The sequence below is a fragment of the Anopheles bellator genome, chromosome 2 (genome assembly GCF_943735745.2).
Source record: "Anopheles bellator chromosome 2, idAnoBellAS_SP24_06.2, whole genome shotgun sequence".
NCBI lineage: Eukaryota > Metazoa > Arthropoda > Insecta > Diptera > Culicidae > Anopheles > Anopheles bellator.
Genome location: NC_071286.1, coordinates 20,636,572 through 20,655,314, shown reverse-complemented (window position 1 = coordinate 20,655,314; position 18,743 = coordinate 20,636,572). Strand labels below are relative to the sequence as shown.

The 18,743-nt window shown below is 51.6% G+C and overlaps 1 protein-coding gene across 1 annotated transcript; it reads right to left on the bottom strand.

Annotated features, from left to right (window-relative positions):
- Positions 1-1,038: 1,038 nt before the first annotated feature.
- On the bottom strand, positions 1,039-17,187 carry LOC131207167 (serine proteinase stubble). The gene is made up of 5 exons (XM_058199778.1): positions 17,175-17,187; positions 4,349-4,465; positions 3,411-4,283; positions 2,514-3,338; positions 1,039-1,379 (listed from the first exon to the last, which is right to left on the bottom strand). Exons 1-5 carry the CDS (start codon positions 17,185-17,187, stop codon positions 1,039-1,041), a joined length of 2,169 nt encoding a protein of 722 aa, XP_058055761.1.
- Between the last annotated feature and the right edge of the window lie 1,556 nt (positions 17,188-18,743).

Genomic DNA, 18,743 nt, shown 5'->3' with positions numbered 1-18,743 from the left:
AGAAAACAGAATATCAAACAGATAGAAAAATGGAGAAGGAGAAAGAGAGCGAGAGAGAAGGAGATAGAAAGTAGCATAGTGTGACAGCAAGAGAGTAGGAAAAATAGAACTATATTAAATTGTAATATAATGTCGAACTTTGAACGTTTCATGTTACAAGAATCACCACAGATAAGGCGAAGGACAGAAGAAAAAGAAGAAGAAGAAGAAAATACCAAACCATAAAAAACACAACCGATAGGGTGAGCGCCGGCCGGCGCGTGAACAGTGTCTAAAAATCGATAAAAATAGAAAATACAGGCAACGCATATTTCTCCGAAAGGACGACACGTAGTGGACAGTTTCGGACGAGCATGGGTCGAAGCATGGACGAGGTGGAAAAAAGGAAACCTAGAAATATACCAAATTAACGCGACGAATGGCGTGATGGCGTCGGCGGCCGTACAGGACTCAACCCAACACAGGAAGATTTAAGCCACATTTATAGCCGCTATTTTGGCGAACTAAGTTTTGACAAAAATCCTTCAAACACTGTGGCGCATCGATCCGGCTTGTTTCTTTCCACACCCGACCCGACCCTTCCGGGCTTCCGGGTGACCTGTTTTGCGTGCGTTTCGGAGCTTCGGTGAGGAAAACGAGGACGTCAACTTGCGCGTTCCGTTTGGCCATTGTTGCTGTATTTTCGTTACGATGTTCCGCGCCAATGTTCGTTATCAATTCGCTCCACATCGCACCACTCCGGAGCCCTCTCTGTGTTGTGGCTGTTCTGCGTACCGCGTGTCTCGCGTATAAGTTAGTTGATAAATTAGGATAAATCTAAACCACTACGCGTAAACAGATGATTACTTGTGAAGCTACGGCCAGGCCGGCCGGCGTTGTGTGGGATGTGGGCGACACAGACAAGCAGAAATAAATTATATACAAAAAAAGGAAAAAACACAAAGGTGTCTGCGTGGTTTTCTCTCGCTGCGGAAGCGTGACTGTCCGCTCCGGGGATCCCTGACTATTCACTATTCACACACAGTATGGCCTGCGTCCTCACTTCTTGGTGTTCTCCCGTATCCAGTCCATGTACTCGCTGATCCGGGTGTAGACGCCGGGGTAGCCCGGTTCGCCGCACTTGTTGCCGAACGAGACGACGCCGACCTGGGTCCAGCGGGCCTCGACCAGCATCATGAGAGGGCCGCCCGAATCCCCCTGGCACGCGTCGACCCCACCCTCCGAGAACCCGGCGCACACGAAGTTGTCCGTGATCGGCTGGAAGTACGCCCGGTTGCAGTCCTCGTTGCGCCACACCGGCAACGTGGCCTGCTGCTGCTTGGTCGACTCCTTGCCACCGTAGTAGGTCGTACCCCAGCCCACGACCGTCGCTCGACGACCTACCGAGCGGAAAGGTGAAGGTGAAAACATTATACTGCGAAATTACAATTAAACATCGCGATGGCGAAAAGAAGTTTAGCTCCTGAACATTTGAATAATATGTGAAAATATGAGTACATCTTCTTTTTGAATGGCTCTTCTGAGACGTTAAATGATAGATTGAGGTTCTAAGAGTAAAATTTGGGCGTTAAAATGAGAGTTAGATGTAACTTAGAAGACTGGTTCGGCCATTTTTGGCCATAGGTTAATTTGAGCACGGCGAAATCAAGCTTAGTTTAAGTTGGAAGCTTGAAGTTTTTAGTTTTTCACGCCAATTTCTTTCATTTTGCTCGATAATAAAGCAACTAGAGTTCATTTTTTAAATTTGTGATCAACATGATTTTTTGCATGTTTTTGTATTCAAAATGCAAAATGAGTTAACCGATGAAAACCGTAATTTAGTTGTTTAGTTGAGTATTAGTGGCAAAACAAAATAAGGATATTGCACGAACTTTCGACAAAAGCGAGCAAGCAATCGGCAGCAATAATCAAGCTGTATGAAAATGAAGGTCGTATTCATCATATTAAAGCTTGTGGCCGCTAGAAATCAACCCCAAAACGAGTTAAAAAATGTATTCTTAATATCTCCTTCGCAAACCATTTTCAATTCGCCTAATACAGAAATAACGCGAATAATAATACGCGAAAATCAGAAGGTCTACAACATCAACTGCAAATAATTCAATGTAGCCTATAGCATGTAGACAAATCTGACCTTGTTTTCAGCAAAATTCTGTACCTAATCATGGCCAATACAAAAAAAAGTCCATTTAAATCTCGCTTATTGTGGTAAAAGCTACTTTGGAGTGATAAATTTTCACTATACTATTACTTTTTTTTATATTTAACTCAACTATCATTATGATGGGTCGAAATTTTCTGTAATATGGAGTCTGAAGCATCATTAGGAAACAAATTACAACGGCATTATGTTTCCATTATGCATTATCGCCACGAAGCCTTAGATGAAGCCTTTACATGAAGATAGAATTAAAATTTATTGTTAAAATTAAAATTGTTTGTATTCTTGAACTAAACTTCTTTTTGCCATCCACTGTCGTCCAAGTCGTCCAGTGGATCTCCCCGCACCATACCTGCCAGACGCTCCTTCGACGGCAAATTCGGCCCCGGCAGGCACACCGGGATGACGTACTTCGACTTGCGCACCGGTTTGTCCAGCACCAGCAGCGCCACGTCATTGTAGAAGCCGACCCGCGAGAACCGCGGATGGGCCCGAACCTCCGTCACCTTGTAGGTGGCCGGAGCCGACGGTTCCCCGTCCGTCGATAGGTCGATATCCCCGAGCCGGACGGTGAACTGTCGCGCGGCGAACGGCCGTTGGCGCGAATCGCGCGTGCAATGCGCCGCCGTCAGGATGTACCGGGTGCCGACGAGCGACCCGCCACACCAGAACTCGGTCCGCTTGGTGCCGTGCAGGAAGATGGCCGCCATCCAGGGCCACTGGCCGGTCGGGGCCTCGATCCCACCGACAATCCGACCCGACGAGTACTCCTGCTGGCCGCAGTCATCCGGATCGACGATGTTGTCGAGCGGCTTCAATGTTGCGGCCGGAAGGGCCTCCCCAGTATCCGCCGGTGCCACCGTGTAAACTGGCACCAGGGGTCGCTTCGTGGGGGCCGTAGCGGTGGTGAGGGTCGCCGTCGTCACAGGAGCCAGCACCAGACTGGGCGGCTGGGCCGTGGGCCGCGTTGGCCGTGGTGTGGTGAGCTGCGTGCTCGGACTGCTGATCGGGCAGCAGACGCCCGGGACGAACAGGCTCTTGAAGCAGAGCGATTCCCGAAGGTGGCTCAGGTCCAGTAGCAACCCCGGGCAGGTGCTGAGGTCCTCGCAACGCCCCGGGCGCCCGTCCGGTGTCCGGCACCGGTTCTCGGTGTCCTTCGTCGATTCCACGATCTTATCTGGGGAAGCAGGAGGGAAAAGGATGAGGTCAGAGGGTTGAAACAGAGGATCGCGTCGGAGTTACTTACTACTGGCCGGTGGCCGCCGGGTGGTGGTGCTGGGGGTCACTGGGCGCGCCGGCTCCACGTGGGTCGGATCCTTGCGCTTGACCTTGTTCTTGTTCTTCTTCTTTTTCTTCTTTTTCTTCTGCTCCGACACAACGCCGCCGGCAGCGGGTGGTCCACGGTCGGCCGGCACCGCCGGCGTCTGTGGTCCCAAGCTCAACGTCTCGCCGTTGTTATCCTCTTTGCGCTGCGCCACCGCCAGCAACGGTCCAGCCGTGGTCGAGGGGCCAATCAGGACCTCGGTGGTGGTGCCGAAAGTCGATGAACCGACCACCAGAGGACCTGAGGTCACGGCGGCACCGACGGCCGGCTCTCCTGTGCCGACGCGTTTAATTAGCGGCTCGAACGGACGCGTGATGTTACGTCCGAGGACCGTCTTGGTGAGCGTCAGGAGCGCTTCCGGGACCGTTTCCTGCGTGTCCGGATCGACCTGCGTGATCGCGCTCGCCTCCTGGCCCTTGGTAATGTTCACGATGTACCGCCCGACGGTGTTGAGGGCCCCGAGCGTCTCCGACAGCTTGTTGAACGCGGCATCGGACAGCAGCCGCGCCCGGATCGTGCTCGTCTCGATCGGTGCCGCCGTCACGGCAGCGACCGTGGCAGGACCGCCGTCAGCGACCGCTTCCTCCTCATCGGAATCTTCGGCATCCTCCTCATCCTCATCCGAATCCTCATCGTCGTCGTCGTCGAGTCCAAAATCAAAGTAATCTTCGTCGTCATCGTCATCGTCTTCATCCTCATCGTCCTCGCTGGCCGGCGCTGGCTGCTTCCCCACCGGGCGGAGCTTGGTAGTGGCCTGCGGTCCCACCACTACCGGCCCGGAGACCCGCGAAGATCCAGCTGCAAGTGATATGACAAGGCAGTTGACGAGGTGTCCCCACTTGGCTCGCGGCCAGCATCCTTACCTCGCACTCCGGAGTCGATCAGCGCGGGAGACGATCTTCGACCTCCGCCAGTGTCACCGTTCGCGTGTGGGGCCTGCGATAACAGCAACGTAGCTACCGCCACCACCACCACCACCACTGCACCGGTAGAAAGAGAGAGAGAGAGAAGCGTGAGAGTGCTGGGGACCATAGCGCGCGGAACATTAAGTAATCGCTCGGCCGGGAAAACCGGTTTCCCGAATTTAGGCCACTTTCTTCCGCCTTCCGGACGCTGCGCTTTGACAATCCATCTCCTCGCCCGGTTCGCTCCACATCGCACGCTCAACCGGACCTCGGACCGGTTTCCGGGTGACGGGCGATGGGCGGTGATCAATCGTCGTCGCCGTCGTCTCGGTCGCAGATCGTCTGGGGTTTGTTTTACTTTCGTGCCTTTTTGGCACGAGCGGGCCCGCGGTGCTAATCGGCGAAAGAAGGACGTGACCGGAACGGACCCCGGAGGCGACTCCACTCTGTTACGCAATGTTTTGACGCCCCTGACGGCCCGGGGCCACACGTCGCAACCACGGGGCTTCGGTGGCGATGAAAGCGATAAAATACTGTCACAGAGGCCTGATCAATAGCACCCATTATATGTACGTAACATCCACCCAATGGGGGGGAATTTTAATATGCGTTGGCCATTCAGTGGGCCACCTCGGGACATCCGCATCGAGCGTGATGCTTTTGGTAGTCACAGCGCGTCAAGTAACTTTATGGTTTCAATTGTAAATAAAACACACACTAAAAGGATCGCCTAGTGATGCTTTGGTTTAGCCAATTTAAAGTGTTTTTTTATCGACCACAAACAACAGGTCGCTCGTAACGGTGAAGTTTATTGCCACACTATAAAACATGTCGGTCAGGTAAGTCGTAAACGGCGGCACGTGAACTGCTGTTTACACCATTCGTTATGCTGTTCACAAATTATAAACAATCCCACAATTCCCGGTGCTTGTTTGTCAGGTGTTTGCCCGAAATGTAAAATGGTACAATTACTTGTTAGTCGATTTTAACAAATTAGCCAGATTCTGAAATTTCAGGCTATGTCGTTTTAATTGTAGATCAATTTCCGGTAAAACAGCAGGCTAAAATTGTACTGTGAGGCAACTCGAAGAGTGCGGTTTATGCCAGCCAACCGAAGACCATGAATGAAGAACTGAAAGCTAAGATCACAGCGGAAATTGCTGCTATTACTTGAAATCAATTACCGAAATGTTGTCAAATACAAAGAAAAATGTCCAAAAAAGGCCTCTTTTTATATGTCTGATGGAAGCGATCATTTGATCGATATTGTATTTTAGATGTTTATAAACGCCATTCTATACCGCAAATAAATCTTGTTCATTTGTTAAAATCGACTGACAAATAGCGGAGTTATTCAACCTTTAAATAGTTGTATTGTGATGGAACACCCTTTACAATCGATGTTCATGAGTTGAATTCCTGTATAGAGTAATACTTGGGAACCCATTTAAGCTGAGACGTCGTTAAATGTTTCACCGGATTAATGACCCTAAATTTTCAGTGTTACTATCGCTTTTTGCGATATTGTTACAATAGACTTTAAATAACGCTTTGAAGAAATATATAAAACTTTAATAAACGTCCGTCAATTGGCAGCTTATTCCATGCTTTTGATGAAACGCAAAATCACCCCAAAAAAACCCCCTTTTATTGGCCGAAAGGATATTCAAACACCCTAACCTAGGACGTACAATAACAGCGAAATAGTGACAAAACAATGGACTGTGGTGAGCGAAGAGCGGTGTGTTCTACAAATGGCACAGTATATCAGCAAGATCAGCTGAGAAAGAAGTGTAAAATTGACATTGGGCTTAACAGAAGACGGAGTCACGGACGACGATCGACAGCGATTATGCTGAGCCTTAAAGAATTGGCCAAGTACGCCACCACACATAAGCATAAGATTGGTTTGAATTGTTCAATGATTATCATTATCATTATCATTAATGATAATCATTGGTTCGGCAGCGCTCAGCTTTTCAACAGATTTCGAGTTAATTGTTACTGTTATGGTTTCGGAGTTGTCAGTGAGGAACGGTTTGTTTATATCTGGAGTTGTCAAAGTCAGAAAAATCAAAGAAGCCGATAAGTATAGGAAAATCTCATAAGAAAAACGTTCGGTTTAGTCACTTATTAACAAACAGATTGTTTTATCTTCTGTCTGTTAAGACCCAAACGAACTATCTTTCAGATAGAGGCCGTAACCGAGCACTGTCACCAAAGGACAACGGGAACCTTTGGGCCGCCTATGGCCCATCGAAAGGCCTACGCATTCGCGCACTCGCCAAGAAAACACCGAATCATTCGCTCATTAAAGTGCACCCACGGGGCATACCCGCCTTCAGGCTTACCCCGTGGAGCGGTGGAGCGGTCGCGAAAGCCGCCGGGACCGAGGCCAATTTCACCCAGCAAACGTCAAAACAGAAATAATAACAAACACAAAACAGCACTGCGCGCCAATGTTTAGGTTTTAGCACGCAAATGAATTAAACCCGTTTTCCCACTTTCAATTTCACTTCACACGACCCCACCGGCACCGACGGCTGGCTGCTCGGTCGGTCGGCCGGGCCATGTTTCCGTCGCGTGCAGCCGTGCGCAAATAAAGCTGACCCCGTGCGCGCCCGGTGCGTGCGTTCAAAATATGTAACAACACTTGGGGCTCGGGCACAACGCCAAGGAAGTGGCACCGCAACCAAACGCGAGCGATAAGTACCAGCAAATATTTATTATTACACATGCCCGGCACAAGGGTTTCCTCCTCGGTGTTGTCAAACCGGCCGCGCCGGCGCGTAGGAGTTTACGGTCGCCGGGAGAGAGAAAGCCACAAGCCGCGGACACGCGGAGCGGAGCAAAGCGCGAACACCGTTCGCGTCGCCTTTATGTTGCGCTTCTGTGTTTATTAATTTTTGTTTCTTGCTTCAGTCGGAAACCACCGGAGAGTGAGAGAGAAAGAGAGCCCGCACCTGGTTGTAATGAAATTTTTGGAACCAAACCCTTTTGCTGTGTCGAAGCCACAGCCAAAATCGGCTGCCGAGTTTCGGGAGCGGAAAACATTAACATTTAAATTTACAAGGTGGCCGGGCAGGAGGGGGGAGGGGGAACCGGGGCACAAGAACTTGCCTTTTTCTCCGTTCCGATTCCGCGGGTTTCTCCCGGCGAGCGCCCGGCAGCCCGGAACACGAACAGACAGACAAAAGACTTGGCGAACAGGCGACGAACCCGCCGTGGCGCCATCGGTTGGCCATCGCGCCATAAAACAAAAACAAAAGTCAAACGACGCTAACCTGCGGGCGGTGCGGGTGCGCCCCTCACCCCACCGCCATGGCTAATGCGGCCCCCGCATCGGCGCGGGAGAAAGTGAATTATGAATCATGATCTGGTTTGACGCCGTGTTGTTGTGGTGCCGCCAGGTTTTCCGCCTAAATTTCGTCTCGCTCGACGCCGTTTCGCTTCAGTTTCAGGTGGTCCCGGCTTAGGCCAGTGGTTGACGGAGGATTTTCCAAACCACTCGATCCGCTTCATCCCTTCTAGGCCTTCCGCGCGGGTAGCCGGTTTTCCGTAGCCTTCGCAAGGTTGTCGGCGAGCGAGCTGGTGTGGCCAATGGATAAGTCGCCACCGCCGTGCGGTACGGTGCAGCCATTTATCATCGTTTAAAAGATCATCTTTGCCGGGCGCCGATTGATGGTTGTTACGCGCGGTCGGCACGGACTCGTAATCTGTTACGACCGGCGCGCTGGCGTCGGGCTTTTATTTTTTTTTTCTTTGGTTTTCTTGGCCCCATCCGATCGGAAATCGGTGCGTGCGGTGAAGGAGGATGGCAAAGAGATAAATTACCACGGCGGTAGTTAACCCGGTACTGCGCTAGAGGCGGCCGGAACACGCGGCTGTTATACAAAGTCAACCGGCGGGCTGACGATATGACAAATTGTAGTAAATTACGTATTTCGGTACGGTCACGCACCGGTCACGGTTTGACTCAGGCTTGCGGTTCGATCCACGGCGAAGCAGCGATTAATGGTGGGGCTTCGTTTCGAACGAAGAAAGCCCCGATAGCCCTCGAGGCAGGTTCAAAACCGGTGCACCGCACAAGTTCTACGACCTTTCCAGGCGCATTCCAGGGGCACCAAATCATGCCCGAAATCTGCCCCGAACAGAATCCGGCCCGTTAGATCGCCACAGGTGGGCACAGTAAACCGGTTCTCTCCCGGGCCGGCCAAATGACACGTGATAGCGACTCGTTTCGATCATTAAAACCGAGAGTGACGGAAAAAAACCGACTGCCCAGGAATGCATCCTCTAAACACACGGTTCCGTTATCCGTCTCCGGGTTCTGCGGCTTGCGAGTTCGAACAGGACCACAATCCGTCCGGAGCAACAAGGTGATAAAACAATTACATAAATTGTCCAGCACAGCTCGCCAAGACTCCAAAGTGCCGCCACTCCTGACACGGAAATTGTCCACGGGACGGTACCGATCAGAAGTGGCGCTCGCAAGTGAGAAAGCATAAATTCCAAATTGCGCCGCCACCAATGGCAAGGCACCCAGCATGCCCGCGTACGGCGATTAACGAGATTGGCGAGAGTGCCCAACGGAGGGCACCCGACCTGGGCACGTCGCAACAGAGTTCGATTGATTCGATCGGCGCAATGCTGATCGTGAGTGAGATAACGAGAGAGAGAGAGAGAGCGAGAGAGAATGATAGGGAGAAATTTTCAATCAAGTTTTCTAGCGTTGCGCCGGGCGGGCAAAGAAAGAAAGCAAAAGTGAAGTACGGACGCCGGTGCGTTGTCAAGGTAACCGTTAAAAGGCCACGGCGTGAGAGATGGCGTGAGCGATGGGGATGGACAGTGAGCAACAAGTCAGCATGGCCAGCAATGGGCAGCACTCGATCCGCCCCGATTTATGGGCCGTAAAAGTGAGCTTTTATTCGAATGGCCACACGGATTTAACGATGGCTCCCGCCATTATCGTGCGATGTTTTATTTAGGTTAAGTCCCACCCGGGAGCATCCCGCTAATCGCTCTTGACCGAATCGGGCAAAATCGGGTTACGAGCTGGGTGTCTATTTTTGCATCGCGCACCGTTTTGGGGATAAAATGCCAGTCCCACTCTGTCCCCAAAAAACGGGTCAATTTGATCGCACACTCGTGAGATGTGGCCACTTCCCACTTGGCGTGCTTCGTTTCGCCATCAGGATGAACATTAATAACATTAATAGAGGCCGGCCGCGCATAATGCTCGGCCACTGTTCAGTTCGTAGACAAATTATGCTTAAAAGCAAAAACAAACAATGCACCAAATTATGTCGCCACGAAACGGAACGGATTGTGGCTGGGAAAAGCTGCTCACTTTTCGTGCCCAGCCTGCTGCGACGGGCTCGACGGACCAACGAACGGAAAGGCCACGACCAAAGTTTCGCTTTCGTTCGCGATTACGTTACGTTCGCAATCAGTCCAGTGTTGGCTGGCGACTCGCATCAATCCATTCCAATGTTGCCATTGGGCGCCATTTCGACATTGTGCTCGCGTGCGGCTTGCATTTGCATATTTGCATTTGCTTTGAAGGGACGCCTTTCGCGCCTTTCTGTGTCTTCTTTCTCCAGCTCCTCGCCTTCTCTGGCCTCGTGTCTATTTACCTTCGATGGACGGCCGTCTTTCACCGTGCCAGGTGAGCAAGAGAGAGAGAGAGAGACACACAACAATCACGATATTGTATTGTTTCACCGATTATCATTTCGACCCAGCACGAACCGGTGAGCCATCTCCGGGACCGCAACATGTTGCTACATGTTGCGGTGCCGTTACACCAGCATTTCGCGCTGGATCCAGTGATCAGCCAACGCGACCAGCGCGTGTCGCCCGATTTTCGTGAACTCCTCTAAAACGACCACCCTTTTTCGGCGCTTCGACGAAAATTCAGCGGAACGAAACAATTGCCCCATCGGAAGCAACAATGGCGGGATTGCACAACACAGAGGCAAGATGCGCGGTACGATAATGATACGCTCTGCATTATGTATCGACGCCGTGGAAAGCGGTGTTCGCCGTGCCCCTCCGGTCAACGAGAGCAGCGTGCCGGAACAAGGGTGCTTCACACTCAGCTCGTCTCTCTCGCTGATGCTCGCCCGCCAAAGCCATATCCGTTCATAAACGGCGGTCCGCGGGTTGTTGGACTTGGACAGCCGGGCCCGGTGGCGACGAGATCATCAAACCTCGCTGGCCAGCGTGTGTTTCGAGTTTTTCACGTTTGATCCACGGATTATTGGCAAACCGCTATCGCTCACTCACTCTCGCTCTCGTGGCCAAGGTGCCAACTATTTTCATGGGCCAATATGTGTGGTTAATCGGGCGCTCCGAAAGGCATTCATATGTTCCACCATTGCCCACGGGCCAGTCCGTCACTTCCTGCGAGGAGTGCGATGGCTTTGGGAGGCCCGGCGCATGCCGATTAGTCACCAATACACGCCGCCCGTGTTGTCGGTGCTTGGTGTTAATCGTTCATTGTAAGATCGGGGCTCGGTGGATCGCGGTAACCGTGGGCTTCGCTTCGGCTTGGCATATTAGAACTATGCTTTACGATATAACATGTTATCATGATGTTACGTGGTCGGCTAAAAAAATATCAGCCATTTTTTTAAATTTTTTGTTCATGAATATCTGTTTTGTTCCCTTCAGATAAGTAATCCCCATCAGATATTGTGTACACTTGTGCCTACAATTTTTTTCCAATTAACGACAGAATTCAAAAAATCACTTTCTATGATCTCTTTAGCTCCTCCTTCGATGCCATCTTTATCTCCCCAATCGTACGGGTAACATTCCATATTGACTGTTCTACCTTATTGACCGTTGGCAAGAACTCATAATGCACCACGCCCTTGCAATTGAAGAAAACTGTAGTACTTGTGCCATGATTCTTTTTGAACAGACCTCGTGAATTGACATCAACAGCAATGGATCGAAGCCATTACTTCTTGAGCTTTTAGTTTATTTATTTAATGTACAATTTACAGTAAATTAAAAGGAGTTTAATTTCATTCGGCCTCTAGAGTGATCGTACAAACTCTTTTTATTGTTATAATGTGCTCAAAATATGTTCTTTCACACTCTGTTTTACTCGCGCGAATTGATTAGAAGTAAAATGGCGCTAACCCACGCGAATAATGTTCCGAGTGTAAATATTTTATCTTTTGCCCAAACTTGATGTTGAACTCATCTAACCTAGCACCCGTTTATTTTATCGAAATTGATCTGTTGAGTTTCACACATTATCCATTTGTTAATGTTTAATGGTTCTGTAGGTGTTATCAATGTCGCCAGTCGCTGGATGCGCTTTGCAATACGAATTGTTGCACTTTTTCAACATAACTTTGATATAAAAAACGCGAGTTTTCGCAAGGAACCTCACTATGACACGATTGGCGAGGCCATGGACTTCGCAAAACGTAGTGCGCTCCGATGAAACCTTCAATTGATGTGAAATTTCCTTACATTATTCAAGTACGCTCCGTTCGAAACGACTGCCATAAACATCATCCTGCAGCACCTGCAAACGGCCACCACCATGTTTCCAAGAAGCAGTGCCCAGACCAGCGCCCACATTCATTTCCGTTCAACTTCCGCCTTTCCAACGACGGAACCTGCCAATCTGTTGCACGATCGATCGGGCTCATTAAAAGGAGCGCACTGTTGCGCGTCAGCTCGCCAGCCGCCAAGCCTCACGCGAGCCAGGACCTCGAGGAACACACATTTAATGGGCTTTTAATCGAGCCATCAACGCGACACCCGGTCCTGGGTCAGTTCCGCGCCACGCGATCGCCACGGACCCATCGGAAACGCTAGATGGCGCCACCGGGGCACCAGCTTTTCATTATTACCCACACACATACACGGACACAGACACTGGCCACTTGGCGTACACCTGTGGCCATCGGAGGCAAGGGCCGAATGAAAGTGAAAACCGTAAGCCCGATTCGATATCACAGCCCGTTTAGTGCTGTCCTCTCGTCCATCTACCTATTATTCAATAGAGCGACCACGGGGCCCCCCGTCGGGTGAAGTGAAACGAATCGGCAAAAAGTGGCCACCTCCCAGACGAGCCGACTAATCGATCGATCAACCATCATCATCACGTACGGGCAGCTCAATTTCGCCGAGGAGGATCGCAAAAAACTTAACCGCCAAACGACGACGACGACGACCGTGGAAGATGAAAGCGAAAGGGGGAAAGGGAGAGGGTGTGGAGGGACCGGCCCGATCTTGACTGACAGCATCTGTACCGGCCGCGACGGAGCCCCCGGGTCCTCGTGGTGGCCTCGCGGTTTATCTAATCAATTAATCAGCGCGAAATCTTCGGAGCCGCGCGCCGGAGTTCGATGAGCTGCCGGAAATGCACCCACTTAACCGGACCTTCGGCGTCCGGATATGGAGGTTGCTTCTTGCTTTTCTTCTGCCTCGCCATCCTTCGCTGACCGATCGGCTGACCGAAGTGGTTGGATGCGACGAAGCAAACGAACCAACGCGCGATGGTTCGACGATCGATCGATCGACCCGTACGAAAGGTAATTAATTATGCGAGCCTCTGATTTGGGCCCAACCCCACCGAGCTGGTGGCGAGGTCGTGATTATGGTGCTGTGATTTATTTACGTTTTCACAACGTGCCGATGGAGGATGAAATGAGAGAAAGGCCCACCGTTTGCGCTAATCACTTGGCCGAGTGTCGAGAAATAGTCTTCTTAATTTAATTGGACGCGTGAAACCGAAATCAGATCAGCGCGGCCAGTACTTGATCGAGGTTACATCGCGCTTCTTTCCGGCCCACGGGTGGCCTCGGCGGATGTCGAGCCCTCAGTGACAGCCCATTAGCACGCTTGTACCAGATGATGTGCATTCCGCCCGGAGCCGACGGAGATTCCGGGAGTAAGGCACCGACCACGTGGCCACCGGTGGAGGGGTCGGCGACAATTCTTCACTCACGACCACGGTCGGACCCGCTGGATCCGGTTGAGGGCCAACCCATAACCGGCTTGCGATGCGATCAGGCGCGAAACGGGGTCACATCACCGGAGACCCTTATAGACCGGTCTGTTCCGCCTGGATGTCTGGACCAGCACTTCCGAACATCGAACGCGGCCACAATGGCTGTTTGATTCACCATTATCTTAAAACACAACTTCTGTCCTCGGTTGCTGCCCATTAGCCCGTTTGTTCGATCCTGGCGCTCGTTTCGAGTTGAGGATTTACTTCAAATTAAATTAACAATGTTACATCTATCGCTGACCGTGGCATCCCACTGTGCGGCCCGGTGCGCTTTATGAATATTCATCGCCGGAACACCGGATACCGGAACGGATGGGTCGATTTAGCGTGCCCGGACCGCCACATACGCGGTCTGTGGGTCCCTTTGCCGATGCCGAGTGGCCCCTCAATGCCCACGGAGAGGATCCTTCACTTGGCGGCCGTTGAGCAAAAACTCGCTGATCGCTTTATTAGGCGACCGACGGTGATCGTGCCCGCGGACTGAGTTGTGTGTGAAGCGAAATGAAGGAACACGAAGCTGGCCACTAGTGGGGTGGACCATTCGGTATTTTACTGCTCGACGAGTGATTTACAGTACCGGTGGATGGGTGGATTGATTATACCTTTCCCTGGCCCATAAGACACGACGACACGTCTAATCAGCGCGAACATATGATTAAAAATCCGTCATCGAATCGGACTGTCCCATTTCTGGGACATTTATTACCACGAGCGATTCCACGAATGGACACACTCAGCTGGTCGATCGGTAATAATGTTATTCTGTTAGGCGGATCCGTATCGGATCCGGAGGTGGACTGATCTAGGCTAAAGAGATTCTGTCTCGTTCGGACCGTAACAATGTTACGATCCTGGATGGCCATGAATTTAGGACGGCAAACGACCGGGATCGACGCTAGAGGACATTGGATAAGCACTCTTAGCTAACAGCGCTAATCCCGGATGCGTTGGGAACGGTTCGATGTGAAAGAAGCCCAACAGATATGGCCTCGTTTGCCGGTCTGCTTCGTGAGAAGTGTGTTGCGTAATAACGCCATTTTAAGGTTCCATAAACCACTCGATCATTCGTCGGTAATCTGCATCCGGTTTAGGCACTAAATGTAGGTTTATTTTTGGAAAAGAACGAAACACAGAAAATCCACGTATAATTGGAATATCGATTCGAAACATTTCACAGATATTAAAATATCATTGAAATGTTTCGCGTGGGAAAAAAAACTTCAACAATCTAAATGTCACAGTGACCCTACGAGACCACCGATTTCGTGCACCGGAAACGGATAACGACCGACTGCTGCGAAGCGAAAACAACACCGAACCGAAAAGTGCAGAAATTATCCGGTTTTATTCGAAAAATAAAAATTACCATCCCCGGGGAAAGCTTATGCATATTCCGGACCGGGCCAAGCCGGGCCAAATGAGCTCCTTCAAGTCCCATGGCAGGCAGTGTGTATGTGGGTTCCGTTTGAACGTTGAAAAAGAAAACCGTCGTTGGGATCAGTGCGCATCGGCCTTAGCATCTTGAGCCAGTCCGCTTAATGAAGCAGCCAAATTCTCGGGGGACCGCAACATCAATTATGTGCAAATCGGCGCCACCACAACGACCCCACGGCTTGTGCCATGCGGGTCAATTTCGTCCCTAACAAAGCGGCTGCCGGAAAGCCCCGGAAATCCCGCGCGACATTCGCCATTGCCCATCTCGCTAATTGACCCCAAACACCGGGCCCGGACCCGGAGGCTCTGTGATGCAATTGCGTGGTGTGGTCGTGCTCGTGGTGGACGTGAGCGGTCCGAACCCGGACACAGTCCGAACAAGGCCCGGACGCACGTAGCACGCACGCAAGGTTGACGAGTTGAGCGCGAAAGTTTCAAATGTCCATCGTCCCCAGCTGCACCACTGCTGCTGCCGGTGACCCACTTCGCGGTGTCTCAGGGTGAACATCAGACCGCACGAACGAATGGTTCGCTGGCGGTGTTGGCGGTGTTACAGGGCGTTACGCAAGATGGTCGCGCAAGCGCAGGGAGTCAAGTCAAGTAAATAGCGTCCGCCGGGGTGATTTGCATGCCATTTCACTGTCGCCGGAATGAATCACCCGATCGCTCAAGGCTGGTGTTGGCAAGGATTTCACAACTCCGAACTGTGTAGGATATTCCCCCTGATGAAGCTGAGTAACCGAGGAAAAAAACCCCAAGGACCTCCGAGGATTATATAAATATGACGATGAGCTCTGTTTTGCAATCCTCATCGGGCCACTAGTGTTTTTGGAAAGAGCCGGCTTAATTTCGGATAGTATCATCCGGCTCGTGGCAATCATAAAACTTTCATCAAATTATGATTGCCTTTATGAGACTCAGCTCGATGCCCGACCCGAACGCACCTCGCGAAATGGAAACAATGCACAATTGTGAAGCGAGAGTACCGCCACACCCGCCCAACAATGCATTGCATCGTTACGGCGGATAAATTTAAATATAATCGTTCACGAAAGCCCATTTGGCGAAGCGATTTGGCGGGCGGACGGTCGGGTAAACCGGAACAGGGGCGCAAAACGCTATTTGCTCTGCGCAACAATAAAACGCTCCACGTGGTGCACTCCACTTTTACTCTTTACGATTCCCGCTGATGGTGAGCCTTCAGCGGGAGCCGCGCAAAGGTGAACCTTTCCATCTCCCGTCCAGAGGGCGGTGTTTGATTTATTCGTCCCAGCCTCAGCCAACGCGGAAAAGCTGGGGAGTTTAATGGCCACGTGGTTGACACACAGCGCACCGTCAGGCCCGCCTCGTCAACCGGGCGCGCCAAATGCAACGGATCAGATTGCAATTATGCGGCCGTCCTCGGGCCACACATCCGGTTGAAGGGTGGCCACTTCCCGGTGGCAAAAATTATTACCCTACACGCAATAAAAGCAATCATTAACGGACCCCTCCTACGGCGTGATCCGTAGCCACTTTTAAGCTCGCGCCCGACAAGATAGCCAGACCGTCGTCTGCGGGGACTTTGGGGACATATTTACCTCGCAAAGTAACGTTGCTCCAGCGATGCCGCATTTCCGCGTGTTCCGGTGTATTGTGTGTGACTTTGCTTTGCGCAAAGCCGACGCCGACGAAAAGTAAACCGGACGCGCCGAGTTACGATTACGGATCGCTTACGTTTCGCGGCTCTGGTGTTTGCTCCTTGGCCGTTTCAGTTACTTTCTTCACCCTCCCCCTCGCCTGGCTGAGACCGGTGTGAGGCCCGCTTTACCGGTCCTTTCTATCTGCAGCTGGAGCAACTGTATTTTTTGTCACCTTTTCGTGCCACCTTTTTTTCGTTGCTTAAATTGGGCCCCCCCCCTCGGAACTGAGCGCGGACACCGACGGTTTCCGGAAATGCCAAACGCACCGTGTACGCCCCGACGGCGATACGACGATTGCGATTTACTTAACGAGCGCAACTACGGGCACTTTTCTTACGTAAGAAGCATTTCTCTCTCGCTGCCTCTCTTTCTCACTCTGTTTCACACTGTAGCAGCTCTCTTTCACTTCCTCCATGCACTCGACCGGAATTTAAATGGCCACCAACACGGTTGACACACATAGGGCACACAGCTACACACACTGGGCTGTGGAGAAGGATTGGAAAAGGATTGGTTTATTTTTTTGGTCGGCCCCTATTCACTATTCAAACCGCAACGGGCTCCGCCGTGGCGTATCCTTCCGTGGCGATACCAACCGGTGCCAGGGGCACCAGATTTATTCATTTACTCTCTGCCGCCATATTTGTGGTTACCGTACACACTTTCTTTTGGGAAACAACAACAAAACCGGCAAAAGAAATTTTGGGCGAAAACAAAAAACTAGGCGTCATCACTTCAAAAACCTCGGCCAGACCTCGGACCTCTTAACCGGAGCCGAGAGCGAAGATGAAACCGACCCCGAAAAAAAAAACGAACCAACCCCGTGCGCACAGACACAGACACACACACCGACACTTCCGGTTTCGGTTTGCCTGCCTGGTGCTGGTGGCCGCGGCAGCAGCTGGCTGGCTGGCTGGCTGGCTGGCTGGTACTTTCGTTTTCGTCTGGAGCGCCGAGCGGGCGCCTCGACACGCCACACTCGAGACCGCAGAAATCAGTAACCGATGCACCACCCCGTCATCACGAGCCTAACGAGCCATGACTCTTCTGCCGGGGCCCATTACACAATCACCCGGCAATCTCTTCCTCGTTTGGGCATCGGAAACTCAACCAAATCGTAATTTCTTCGCGTTAAGTCACCGCTAAAAATTGGCCACACACAAACAACGACGGTCACCTGCGAACTGCGACACGCTCAGAAGAGGAACCGCGGGCGCATCTGTCTTGGCTGTGTCGAGAGACAGCCGGGGAGGAGACGTCCGACGCACGTCACGTTCCGATCAGATCTGTGGCCCGTTTGCTTGGCCGCCACGGCCACGAGGTGTTGCCGTTGCTGTACGGCTGCGTTCGCTACGAAGAAGGGGGGCCACACACCATTTCTTAATTCCCGATCCGAACGAAGCGAAAGAAAGGGGCAGAAGAAAGCCCACCATCGGCGCGCGCGATGAGAAAACGCACTCCGCGCTTTTGCTTTCGATTGCGCGCGATCCTGAAGAGAGGGCGAGAGAAAGAGAGCGAGAGGGGCTGAACGGGACTTTGGACTTTGGAAAGCTTTCCGGTGGTTCCAAAAGCACAACGCGGCGGCACTCACGCGGCGGCGAAAGCTCGCGGAGCGTGTTGGAACTCACTAGCGCGGATATATCCGAAAACGGATAAGGAAGTGACCAGTGCCTTTTAAGACATTTTCGCAGGTTGATTACTCACCCCTTCGAAACAGCTTAAAATAAACTACAACACGGCGAGATAAGTGGTCAAGAGCGCAGTGGAAGGCTCCAATGTGACGCTTTATTCTTGTGTAACTCTTTTCGCAGGACCTCCCCCAAATATGTGCCCTCTGTTGCCAAACATGGCATACGCGCGGCATACCCCCCGAGAGGCGCGCTCGGGACGACGAAATTATTACCTAACAATCAATATAATTACACGGATACACACGACGATTTGATGCGAATTAAGTGTTTACACGACAAGAGGGAGCTCGCACGGACCCCGTGCGGTTGGCCAACAACACTTATAGCTTAAAACGTTAAATCTAGAGATACCTAAATTGCGGATTCGTTGCGCCGAGGAGCGCACGCTTTGCACGTTACACACCGATTTGCACTGCGGGGCGCCGCTGCTTTTGAGGAGGCTGGTAACGTGTGGTACCGCCGATCGGGGTAGTTCCCTGTAGACGACGGATCAAACCCTATTCTGT

Excerpts from the sequence above, each read along its gene's own strand:
- LOC131207167 (XM_058199778.1), bottom strand. Across the intron at positions 3,339-3,410 it reads CACCCGGCGGCCACCGGCCA|ATAAGATCGTGGAATCGACG; the intron begins GTAGTAAGTAAC and ends CTGCTTCCCCAG. Across the intron at positions 1,380-2,513 it reads GTCGAAGGAGCGTCTGGCAG|GTCGTCGAGCGACGGTCGTG; the intron begins GTATGGTGCGGG and ends TCCGCTCGGTAG.